The sequence below is a fragment of the Silene latifolia genome, chromosome 5, assembly GCF_048544455.1.
Source record: "Silene latifolia isolate original U9 population chromosome 5, ASM4854445v1, whole genome shotgun sequence".
Taxonomy (NCBI): domain Eukaryota; kingdom Viridiplantae; phylum Streptophyta; class Magnoliopsida; order Caryophyllales; family Caryophyllaceae; genus Silene; species Silene latifolia.
In genome coordinates, this window is record NC_133530.1 from 22,998,615 (window position 1) to 23,011,285 (window position 12,671).

General features: G+C 37.8%; 2 protein-coding genes across 2 annotated transcripts; both read left to right on the forward strand.

Annotated features, from left to right (window-relative positions):
• Window positions 1-7,902: 7,902 nt before the first annotated feature.
• On the forward strand, window positions 7,903-9,084 carry LOC141655056 (uncharacterized). The gene has a single exon (XM_074462154.1). The coding sequence runs from the start codon at window positions 7,903-7,905 to the stop codon at window positions 9,082-9,084; it is 1,182 nt and encodes a 393-aa protein (XP_074318255.1).
• Window positions 9,085-11,331: 2,247 nt separating this feature from the next.
• On the forward strand, window positions 11,332-11,832 carry LOC141655057 (uncharacterized). The gene has a single exon (XM_074462156.1). It carries the CDS (start codon window positions 11,332-11,334, stop codon window positions 11,830-11,832), a length of 501 nt encoding a protein of 166 aa, XP_074318257.1.
• Window positions 11,833-12,671: the final 839 nt, after the last annotated feature.

Sequence of the window (12,671 nt, forward strand, 5' to 3'; positions counted from 1 at the left end):
TAGATTTGGGATAAAAAAAATGAAATTATTAGAGTATGAATTTCATATCATTTGCACAAAACAAAAAGATAAAAAAAATTAGGATTATTAATAGACAGTATAGGATGTCGAACTAGGTGAGAAAAAGAAGACGTGCTTCTTAGTATGTTATATGTCACGCATTGAAAAATAATGTATGTGTGATAAACATACTACATATAAATAGTAGAATCGTCCCACATTAGAAAATTACCATAAGGTGGGGCCATCCAATTATAAAAAATATAATTATCCTACATCGAAAGATTAACATAAGGTGTGATGATCCTATGATTATATATATGAGTCATCCTTTGAACTTAAATATCAACCCAAAATCTTTTGATTCTCTTAAGTATTGTCTTAAAGTGCTCTTATATGTTACAGTTGTTGTGCTCTAACAGTTAAATTGATACAAGTGACCTTGATTTTCTTGATTCAATTATCTAATTATATTATACTCAAGTGACCTTGATTTTCTTGATTCAATTATCTAATTATATTATACTTTAATCTAACAATCGAACACCGATAAGACTAACTAACAAATGTAACAATAAGTATGCATGATCTCCATAAGAATAAAACTTGGGAGAGACGTTCTCTCACTAAGTTATTGAGAGACCAATCTTTCGTACCCTTTTATTTGTATTTCGTACCCCTTTTGTTGTTGATCGTAACATAGCAATTTCATACCAATTTACATAATAAATGTACCCATTTTATCATTAATCATGATTTGTACCTATTTTATTAAATTTAGTACCACTTTTTCTTAAAATTGTACAATGGTCTCTCAATAAAGCTTATTAAGAGACCGTCTCTCTGGAGACCTACTCTCTCCATAATTAATAAGTCTTAAAAGCGATTAATATTGATTAATTCAATTTAATGAGAATGATGATGTGGTGAACATACTACGTATAAATAGTAGAATTGTGACCACATCGAAAAATTACCATAAGGTGTGGTCATCCTATTATAAATAGTAGAATTGTCCCACATCGAAAGATTAACATAAGGTGTGCTGATCCTTTATTATAAATAGTAGAATTATCACACATCGAAAGATTAACATAATGTGTGGTGATCCTATGATTATAAATACGAATTATCCTTGGAACTTAAATATCTACCCAAAATTTTTTGAGTCTCTTAAATATTATCTTAGATAGCTCTTATAAGAGTTTTTATTATTACTTCCACAATAGTGAAATTTATTTGTATTATTCTTTTGATTTTGGTGGTTTCACAATTATATAATTATATATTGTTATATCATCTCTTTTTCTACTCAAATTTAGTATTTTAGCAATAAGTTATTTATTTTTTTAATTTTTTAAGCTGAATTTTTAAGTAAGTTATTTGATTTAGTATTTTTATTATATAAGAGACTTTAAAAGTAACGTTACATAATGTTAATTTTTCAAGTTTTAACATTTTTTTCATCTAGAGAGTCCTACCTTAAAAACTACGGAGTACTTAATATTTATCCGAAAAAAATGTTAATTTTATACGTAAGAAAATTTTTGGATTTTAGATAAGATTAGTTTGTCAGCAATAAGATAAAATTGCACAAATGTTACCTATATATGTGCGAAAAACTTTAGACTCTAGATAAGATTAGTTTGTTAGTATTTGCTCATTATTAATTGGATTGGATGTTGAATGTACGAATATTAACATATAGTAGTTGCTCATATTATTAAATATTAAATATAACTACTATTAGATATAATGAGTAGCAATTGTCTGTATATCGGGATTCGGGTTGGATGTCGAGCTAGGTGTGAAAAATGTGGTGTATTTATTAGTATGTTATTTGTCCCACGTTGAAAAATAATTGAGGTGCTGTGAATATACTACGTATAAATAGTAGATTTGTCCCACATTGAAAGATTAACATGCAAAAGGTAGGGTGATCTTATGATATAAATAGAAGCCATCCTTGAAACTTGGGAATCAACCCAAAATCTTTTGAGTCACTTAACTATTGTGAAAGAGAGCTCTTAGAAGTTTCTATTATTAACGGTTAAAATCAAAATTTAACAAACTGTAATTTTGTTGTCGCTAAATTGTATGTTTGCTTATAGTGGCAAAAAACATAGACGGATTTATCCTTTACGCCTTTACGGTAGAATAATAGCAATAATATGATCATATGAGTTTACATTACATGTGCTTTGTAAAAGAAAGAACATAAAAATGAAATCTATGTATCAGTAATTAGAAGATTAATTATTATTATTATGTAAGACGGTCTTATTAATTGAACAAAAAAATTTGAAATGACTAACTTATAAGAATGACATGTGTAAGTAAATTGTCCATATTTGAAGGTTATAGGTATATGGTTCAAACAAAATACATACTCCCTCCGTCCAGTAGTTTATATTTGCTTTATTCTCCATACCAAAATATAGTAAATGTAAACTATTCATTAATTTCACACCTGTCTTTGTATAAATTATAAGGGTTATCAAAGCGCCCCCATTGGCTTACACTTATGATGATTAGTACTTAATAAATTTTGCTAGAATTCGAGATAACAAAGCTTTAGAGGCACTACTTAATGTTTAGAATAAAGTACGTATCAAGAGACCATAAATGATTAAGATATTTCTTTTTTTTTTTTAGAATTATGTGACACCCGGATTTGAACTTCGAAACACCTATCTTTATATTAATCATAAGGGCTCATAAGGACTATCAAAGCGCGCCGATTGGCTTACATTTATGATGATTAGTATTTAATAAATTTTGCTAAAATTCGAGATAACAAAGCTTTAGAGGCTACTTAATGCTTATAATCAAGTGCTTATCAAGAGACCATAAAGGATTATGATGTTTCATTTTTCTTAGAATTATGTGATACTCGGATTTGAACTTCGAAACACCTACTCGATAATGTTCTATAACTTAGTATTAAAATAATCAAAGTCATTAACCCGTACAAAGTACGGGCTTTCAAACTAGTTCTTTTAGTAAATAGGGGATTTTTTGGTGCAATTTTAGTTGAAATATTTCATTTTAGTCAAAGTTGTGGTGCGTATTTTGTATTTACTGCATCTAAACTTAAAGTGTTTAAACTCACAATTGACCTAACTAGGGGCGTTAATCACACTTAAGCGAAAAAGTCATAAGAAATCCGAATTTTTTTCAAAAATAGGGCTTAAAATTGAAGAAATTAACAAAAAAGGGTTTTGTTGAAAGTTATTATCCAAAATTGGTCCAAGTCATACCCGAAACTAGAGTTGTATTCAAATCGCTTTCCCGCTAAGCGATTATATCTTGGTTGGCATGAAATTACAATTGCTTTTAAGGACCTTTGATCCTAGCCCAAGTCGCTTAGAGGCCCAGCGACTTGAGCCCTAATCGCTTAGGGGCCCGGCGATTTCTCCCTTATTAAAATACTTTTGCAATCCCCTATTTACTAAATGAATAGGCCATCTCACAAATTTTTCCTCCAAAAAGCATCTTTCTAAATAAGGTAGTTAATAACAATTATGTATACATTAACTAAATAAGGTAACTAATAATTATAATAATTTATTTCATTAACTTATTATCTTTTCATTAAAATAAATATTTCATCAAGTTATATTTTTTTTTACTAAACTCTAATCTTTTAATTAAAATATTTTAATAAAAAAAATTGTATCAAACTATGGTTTACTAAATATTTTAATAATTTTATTATTTGAGAATGACTTGACTCATACTATGTAAATAACAAAATTATAAACTGTGTTAATTACTTTCGAGACAAAAAATGAGAAAAATTAAAAATTGGAATCATTAACTTTGCGGTACAAAAAAATATTATTTACAAAATTACATTTCAACATGCTACTCAATTCTTCTAATTAATTTTCAGTTTAAACTTTTTATCTCTCAAAGCAAAATGCAAGGATGAGAAAAAATGAACAAATAATGAGATAACACTATTATATATCTAATTTAGTATGAATAAAAAAAAACTTTATAAGATGTGCATTTAATGCACAAAGTCTAACCTAATTAAATAATAAAAAAAATAAAAAAATTCTATAAATACCGCGCATTCATTGCACGGGATCTAAACTAGTAAAAAGAACAAATAATGTTTGCTAGCGTGAGTCAAACATCAGACTTCTTACCCACACGACACAATTCATGAATTAACCACTAGGCAAAGGTAATCATTGTGATATCTTTAGACATTGAAGTTAAATATTTAATGCAAATAACGCAGGGACGTTTGTCTCAAAAAAAAAAAAAAAATAACGCAGGGACAAATAGTTATGGTAGTTATGTATTTAAGTGCTACAAGTTAGCATTGAAATACCCGTGTATCATTGGTAGATTGGTAGTATACATAACATCCCTTACTTGAGCGAAACGTCTGATGTTTGATTCCAGCTATCTCCATTTTTGATTTTTTTTGTCGCTTGCTAGGGTCGCTCAGTGGCTGAGCGACTTCACGTAAAATCGCTCACCGACGAAGCGACTTGAATTCTTAACCTAGCTTCGCCAAATCCGATCCTACGTGGACCCATTTTCGGAAAATACTTTGAAAAACAACCCATTTCGCTAATTTGTTTGTTAGAAAACTCCATTTTGGAAAAAAAATCATTTAAATACTGAACTTGTACTTTAATCTTTACCCATATTCAAAACATTTTACCTAATTAAAGTTTTTCTTATGTAAAAGTCCATATAGCAAGGTTGAATAAGCAAAGTCTAAGGTAGATGTGAGCATCAGTCCGAAATTGGACAAGATAGTATCGTACTTAATCGGACCGAAGATTAAAAAAGTAAGTTATGTGAACAGAAAAACGGACCTAAAACTTTAAGTAACGGAGGACGCTAAATTCAAGTGTTTTGGGTCAAACTAATTTAGAATTTGATTATTTAGAATGATTATTCTTTCAACACAATTCCCATTTAAGACGTCGCTATCCATATTACTTTTCTTTATGAATTCTTCTAAGACAAATAAATTGCTTTTTTTACGGTAACTCGACGTTCTTTTTCTACCTGAGTTAGTCGGTTGGTGAAGGAGAACTAATTGAGCATGGTGGAGTGATCAGAGTCGCTGGTTGGGTCGGTCGTTGCTGAAGGGGTGGTCGGTGGGAGTGGGGATTGACGGATCGTGTGTAGCCGAGTAGGTGATGGTAGCTTTGGTCTATTCATCGATAGAATTGAGAGAGTCCTTAGATGTGGCTTTATGATAATTGGTTGTTCGGCTAATTTATCCTATTGAGTCCGTCATATGCTATAAGACGGTCTTATAGGAGAGTTACATTGACGGTCACTTAGTCAGTAGTGCAAGAGGTCAATCCCCATAATTAATTTTTTATTTTTTAAAGGAAAGAAAACTAGGTCAATTGAAATTGACCCATAACATCCTCACGGATGAGAGCGGTAATCGAAAATCAAAATTTCCGAATTACCAAAGTAACATAGGAAAACAAGGGGAAACAAATAATTAGTTAGCCATGACCTTCTAGAACCTTTCCCATTTCGATATTTCCGTCAACAATGTCACCAATCACCATCCCTAGAAAGCCTACAGTCCCACCTTTCCAACGAGTACAGTAGCACCCTTGCAACTGTTTTGTCATAATCGAAAATCACTTTATTTTCAATTTCGTGTATTCTGGGATACAAACAAGTGTATGAAAAGTACGAGAAAATATTTGAAGTACAACTTACAAGTTTGAATATTCCCAAACGAAAAAATTACAATCCGATTTTATCATTTTATAAATTTAATCGAAAACTATATGAATTTTAATTTTATTTCATCGAAATTACAATAATAATACATTAATACTGATAAATTCAACAACATTACTTGAATATTTCGATATTTCCGTCAATAATGTCACAAGTACCTCAAATGTTCCAGAATCATACAATCTTATTCTTATGTTAAGATCGAACAGAAAGAAATTATTATTAGTGGTTGAACCATAATAAGAAATTATTATTAGTGATATGATTTAAGTTGAAAAGAGAAATTGAGTTAAACTTCACTTTTTGTTAAAGTTATGGGGCCTAATTACTACATTTGTAAGTTATGGAGCCTAATTTTACAATTGACTAAAGTTATGGAGGCTAATTACCACATTCGCGTAAAATTATGTATCTTCAACTTTTCACCCTCCTTAGAAAGTTGATTTACCTTTGTCCGTCCTTAATAGGAATATCTGCCAACTTAGAGGTATGGTCCAACTAACGAAATATTTCAAAGAAATAATTAACGCCTAAACAAGGGAAAGAAAGAAAACTAAAAGAAAATATTCTCAAGGATAATAATGGTTAAATAAATAATGTAACTAGTATAATAATACCAATGTGGAGTAAAATGTCTAGAGCCTCCTAGGGTTTCCGTCTAATTCTCTTAGGGCTCTCCTTGAACTCGAGGTTTCTCTCATGGTTTTGATCGTGAGATTAGCTTTCTGTTTGTTTTCTTTGTTTGTTTTTGCTTTTTTTAAGCAGGGTCAGAGGATGGGCGATACACGGGGGTTACAACGGAACGGGAAACAACCGGTTGAAGAGGTGGAGGATGGAATTGATGCTGCTTTTGAGTGGGAAGAAGAATCAGATGGGAGGGGAACGAAACCCTGTGCTATGCTTGTGGGTAAACTTTGGGCAGGAAGGGCGATGAACGTTAGGGCAGCCATCGATACCATGGTGAAGATTTGGAACCCGGTGAAACCAATAGCAGGGAATGTAGTTGATGCTAAGGAGAAAACTTTCGTCTTCAAGTTTGGCTCGGAACGGGATAAAGCTAGGGTTTTGGAGGGTCAACCGTGGCACTTCGAAAAATTTGTGTGGTGCTTCAATGAACCGAATGCCTCAGGTAAACTTACGGATGTTCCTCTATTTCGATTTCCCATATGGTCGAGGGTTTATGATCTCCCTATCCATGGTATATCGAGTAGGGCAAATGCTATGAAAATATGGGAGAATTTAGGGAAGTTTGTTGATATGGAGGTGGGTCCGAATAACGAATTAGATAGGGCAGTACGAATTCGGGTTCTTCATGATGTTAGACAGCCATTGAAGAAATGCATCCCCATCAGAATGAAGCAAGGTCATGTTGTACAGTTCGATGTAAAGTACGAACGACTTCCGCTCTTTTGTTATGGATGTGGAGTTATTGGACATAGAGAGAAAGACTGTGAGGAGGGGCCCTATGAGGAGGACGAGTTGGAGTTCGGAGAATGGCTACGAGCCTCGCCATGGAAGGTTACCAAAACGGTGAAGGAGGGACCGAATTCGAGCAAAGCCAGAAGGGACTTGTCAGCAGTGTTTGAAACAACCGATAAAGAGGATGAAGAGACAGATATTGGTAAGATGATCGAAAAGCTGCAGTCAATTGCTTTGGAATTGAAATAAAAAAAATCCGAGAAGAGGGAGCCTAATCAGCAACATGGGCATGAAGTGGAAGATGGGGAGCAACGGGAGAGGAGTTTACAAGATGGGAGGGGTGTGGCGAGGGTGTTAGCTGATACACAGAGTGAGGGAGAGGGCTTGGATCATGATGGAGGGACTGTCGTTGGGGAGGGGGGGACGATGGAGGGAGCTGATGAGTATGGGGAGCAATAGGGGGTCTGAGCAGCAGGATGGGTATATGGAGGTTGAGAGCGATAGTTCACGGGTTACTCGTGATGGTAATGATAAGGGGGGGGGGGGCACGACGAAGAAGAGCTAGACGAGGTTAGTGCGTAATGGTAATTTTGAAGGTAGTGACTTGAGGCTGCTAGAACTAGGGAAGCGAACTAGGGATGATGTAAGGATGCATGGGGAGTCGAAGAAGGTCAAAGTAACTACTGATGGGGGCGTCTTATTACCTGAGGCGGAGGTTGAGGGCACTCAACCCTGTCCGGCAAAATGAATCTCCTAAGCCTTAACTGCCGGGGATTGGGCAGCCCCGACAGTGCTCGAGCCCTCCGTACTTTAGTACGGAGAGAAGCCCCGGCCATGCTGTTTTTATGCGAGACGAAACTTTGTGGTTGTGATATGAGGAGGATACGGGAGGGACTTGATGGGTATTATGGGATAGAAGTTGATTGCATGGGGAGGTCGGGGGGTCTTGCTTTTTTATGGAAGAAAGATATTGATTGTAATTTTGTTTCCGCTTCTGTCCACCATATGGATTTTACAATTAAAGAAGATAATCGAGAGTGGAGAGTTACAGGCTTTTATGGGTGGCCAGCTGTAGCAGATCGTCACTTATCTTGGGAACTGTTACGGGTCTTGAGTAGGCAATCCTCGTTGCCATGGATATGCATTGGAGATTTTAATGAGATTCTTTACTCTACGGAGATGAAGGGCGGGAGCCGAGCTCAATGGAAGATGAATAACTTTCAGTCGGCTGTGGATGATTGTGAGCATAGGGATGTTTCGTGGGAAGGGTATCAATTTACTTGGGATAATGGACAAGCGAGGGAAGCGAATAGACAATGTATGCTTGATAGAGCGATGTGCACTAGTTCGTGGCTTGATATGTTTTCTTATGCGAGATTGTTTCACCTCGATCGGGAGTGGTCTGACCATGCTCCTATAAAATTGTATTGTGATAGGAGAGATGTCAAGGGAAATGGAAGAAGACGGCTTCGGTTTGAGCAGATTTGGGTGGGAGAAGAGGGGTGTGAGGATGCCGTGGGTAGAGGGGTGGAGATGGGACGGGGAAATCTGGTGGAATCATTGAAGGCTTGTGCGAAGGAGCTGCAAAAATGGAAGAAGGTTAATATAGGTAAGATTGGGTTGGCCATGGATCGAAAACGAAGGCAATTGGCACGATTGAACGAGGGTAGCCGGGATGAGACTGAGGTGAAGCGACGACGGAAATTGATTGCTGAACTTGCGGACCTTAGTAGACAAGAAGAAAAATATTGGCGCCAACGATCGAGAGCTCTATGGCTTCGAGATGGGGACCGAAATACCACCTTTTTCCATAATAAAGCTACTGATCGGAGGAGTAAAAACCATATCTCAAAATTGAAGGATGATGCGGGGATTGTGCGAAGTGGGGACGAGGCTGTAGCTGCGGTTGCCGTGGCCTATTTCTAGGAGCTTTTTACCACGATGCAACCAGCTAACTTCGATGATGTGGTGACGGGTTTGGAAGGCCGAGTGAATGATAGAATGAATATGGTTTTGAGAGCAGAGTACGGGGAGGAAGAGATTGTTGATGCTTTGAACCAAATGCACCCATTCAAGGCACCTGGACCGGATGGAATGAATAGGCTGTTCTTCCAAACATACTGGCACCTTATTGGCCCGGAGGTGGTGAGCTCGACCCTTCGAATTCTGAGAGGTGAAGCATCGGCTATGGAGGTAAATAAAACCAATATTGTCCTAATCCTTAAAAAAAAAACACCCGATAAAATCCAGGATTTCAGGCCTATTAGTTTATGCAATGTGGTGTATAAGCTAGTTTCGAAGGTTTTGGCTAACAGGTTAAAGATTTTCCTTGGGGAAATTGTTTCGGAGAACCAAAGTGCATTCACACCGGGTCGGTTGATCACGGATAACATTTTAATTGCTTTTGAGCTCTTCCACTATATGAAAAATTGTAGACATGGGGAGGGGTACATGACAATCAAATTAGATATGGCTAAGGCGTATGATAGGGTAGAGTGGGAGTTTTTGAGATGTGTGCTTGCTACTATGGGGTTTGATAGGCCTTGGGTTGATCGGGTTATGGACTGTGTATCTACTATTGCCTTTTCGGTCCTTATCAATGGTGAACCAACTGAAGAATTTCGGCCAACCCGAGGTCTGAGACAAGGTGACCCGTTATCTTCGTACCTTTTTATTTTGTGTGCTGAAGCAATGTCGAATATGCTGCGAAGGGCGGTTGAAGCGAACTCGTTACACGGTATTAAGGTCTCAGCTCAAGCACCAACTATTTCCCATCTTCTTTTTGCGGATGATAGTATTTTTTTCATGAAGGCTACCCTATCAGAAGCTAATGTTATTAATGATATTCTTCGATGATATAAGGCGGCCTCAGGTCAGCTGGTTAGCTTGGATAAGACAACGGTCTCCTTCAGCAAAGGTGTCACGGAGGAACGTAGAGCTATGGTGGCGGGTAGGCTCGGGGTGGTGGAAGTGGCTGAGCAGGAGAAGTATCTCGGACTACCCACTGTTCTTGGGCGGTCAAAGAAGCCTCTTACAGATATTATCCGTGATAAATTGAGCAAGCGACTTCACGGTTGGTGCGGGAAATTATTGTCTAGGGCTGGTAAGGAAGTTCTTATAAAGACAGTTGCCAATTCGCTTCCTACCTATGTGATGAGTGTGTTCAAAATCCCGTCCAATTTTTGTGATGAGTTGAGGTCGATGGTTTCTCGCTTTTGGTGGGGGCATGAAGAAGGGCGAAAAGGAATGGCTTGGGTCGCCTGGAAAAATTTGTGCAAACCGAAGGGGGAAGGTGGAATGGGGTTCCGTGATTTTCGATGTTTCAACCTAGCTCTACTTGGTAAGCAAGCTTGGAGGTTAACTATCTGCCCGGACAGCCTTTGGGCACGTATTATGAAGGCCAAATACTACCCGAATAACAAGTTCATGGAAGCTGGAATGGGGGGAGGGGGGGACCCAAGCTACACTTGGAGAGGATTGGTGGAGGCACGAACGATTTTGGAGAGAGGGCTTAGAAGGCGGATTGGTAATGGGCAGTCGACATTTATATGGAAGCATGCTTGGATTCCGGGGACTCAGACGGGCAAGGTAATCTCGCCATGTATTCAAGGAAATGAGACAATGCGGGTTTCTGATTTGTTGAATGGAAGTGCGAATGGTTGGGACGAAGAGAAGATTGGGCAGCCCATGTTACCGTTCGAATGTGACCGCATATCTAATTTTCGAATTAGCCCAAATAACCCGCAGGATACGTGGTATTGGGGGCCTGAGCGTGATGGGATGTATACGGTGAAGACGGCCTATAAGTTGCTTGCTGGGGACGGCCTCGACATAGCTGAACAGTCGGATGGGGAGCGCGGGAAATAGTTGTGGAGCAGATTGTGGAAAGTTCCGGTTTGGCCCCGTGTTAAACTCTTCTTCTGGCAGCTGTGTGGCGAAGCTTTAGCAACCAAAGTGATCATTGCAGCCCGAGTTGGAGGTGAGTCGTCTGTCTGTCCTTTTTGTTTTGCTTACAATGAATCGAGTTTGCATCTTTTTCAAGATTGCAGGGTCGCTCAATGGATGTGGGAAGGCTTAGGAATGGAGAGCGAGGAGCATAGAGACGTAGGAGAGGTGAGGGGTTGGGTGTAGTCCCGGTGGAAGGAGCTAGGGCGTGCGGAGTATGGCAAATTTATGGTAGGTTGTTGGGCAATATGGGAGCATAGGAATAAGGTGGTGTTCGATGGCATTGAGGCTGCCCCAGACTCGGTTGTTACGAGAGCCATGGATGTGCTAAGCGAGATGACGATGATGGATGGGGGGAGTTATGTCAGGGGGAAGGGGGGAGGACGTATGGAGGCACAAGGTGGGAGTGAGGGGTGGCAATCGGCACCGAGTGGCTACGTAAAGCTGAATGTGGATGCGGGAGTGGTTGAGGGGGAGGGGTCTGACACGGGTGTTGTTTGTCGGGGTGGGGATGGGTCGGTGTTGTGGGGAATTGCCATAGGACGAAAACAACAATGGGAGCCGGTGATAGCTGAGGCGGTTGCAATGTTGGATGGTTTACAGGAAGCGCTAGCAAGGGGTCATCGACATGTGGTAATCGAAAGTGACTGTCTCCAGGTTGTGGATGCGGTAAAGGAGAAGCGTCAAGTAAGGAGCATTTTTTCGTTAATTGTAGATGATATTATTTAGATTTGTCATAGTTTTGTTTCTGTTATTTTCTCGCATACAAGTAGGATTAACAATTGTGTGGCGCATGCTTTAGCGCATATTAGGCCCCGTGTTCTTGGTAAGATGACTTGGTTGGATAATCTCCCACCGGTCGCAAACAATGCTGTTATGTTTGATTGTTCCTTATTAAAGTAACACATTCGGGTGTTTTTTCTCAAAAAAAAAAAAAAAAAAATAATGTAAATAGCTGCTAGGTAATTAAGTACATTGAACCAATGATGGTAAAAAGTTAATAGGATTGAAGTGGTGTAGAAATTAATCACCTAAAACTCCTAGAAGAAAGGTAAACCATTTTACTCCCTCTCATCCACTCCAAAGGTAACTAAACCTATTTTTTGTGAGAGAAAAAGTGGTTCCATGTTATCTTTGAAGTGGACGGGAAGGAGTAAATTGGTTAGCCATCTCTATTTTTACTACTTGTTATCTTAAAGTAAGTAAATAAGTTTGTAAATAATGGGTTCACTTTGTGACATGATGGGCTATGATTGGAACTTGGAAAAATCACCAAACATTATATATTTAATTACAAATTATTGTTTAAGATGTATATATCTGTCTTAAATAACAAAACAGTTTAAATAAATGCATGAGATGAAAAGCAGATTGCCTAGAGAGCGGGTAGAGAATGACAAACTCTTATTCCATCTACCTGTATTATCGTCTTAAAAAAGACCGGTTAGGCTCTGTTCTTTTGCACTTAAACGGATCTGAACTGAACTTATAGGATCCGAATTAAAATTTTCTGAACTTGTAAGATTTGAACTGAACTTATTGGATCTAAACTGAATTGAACTTATAGG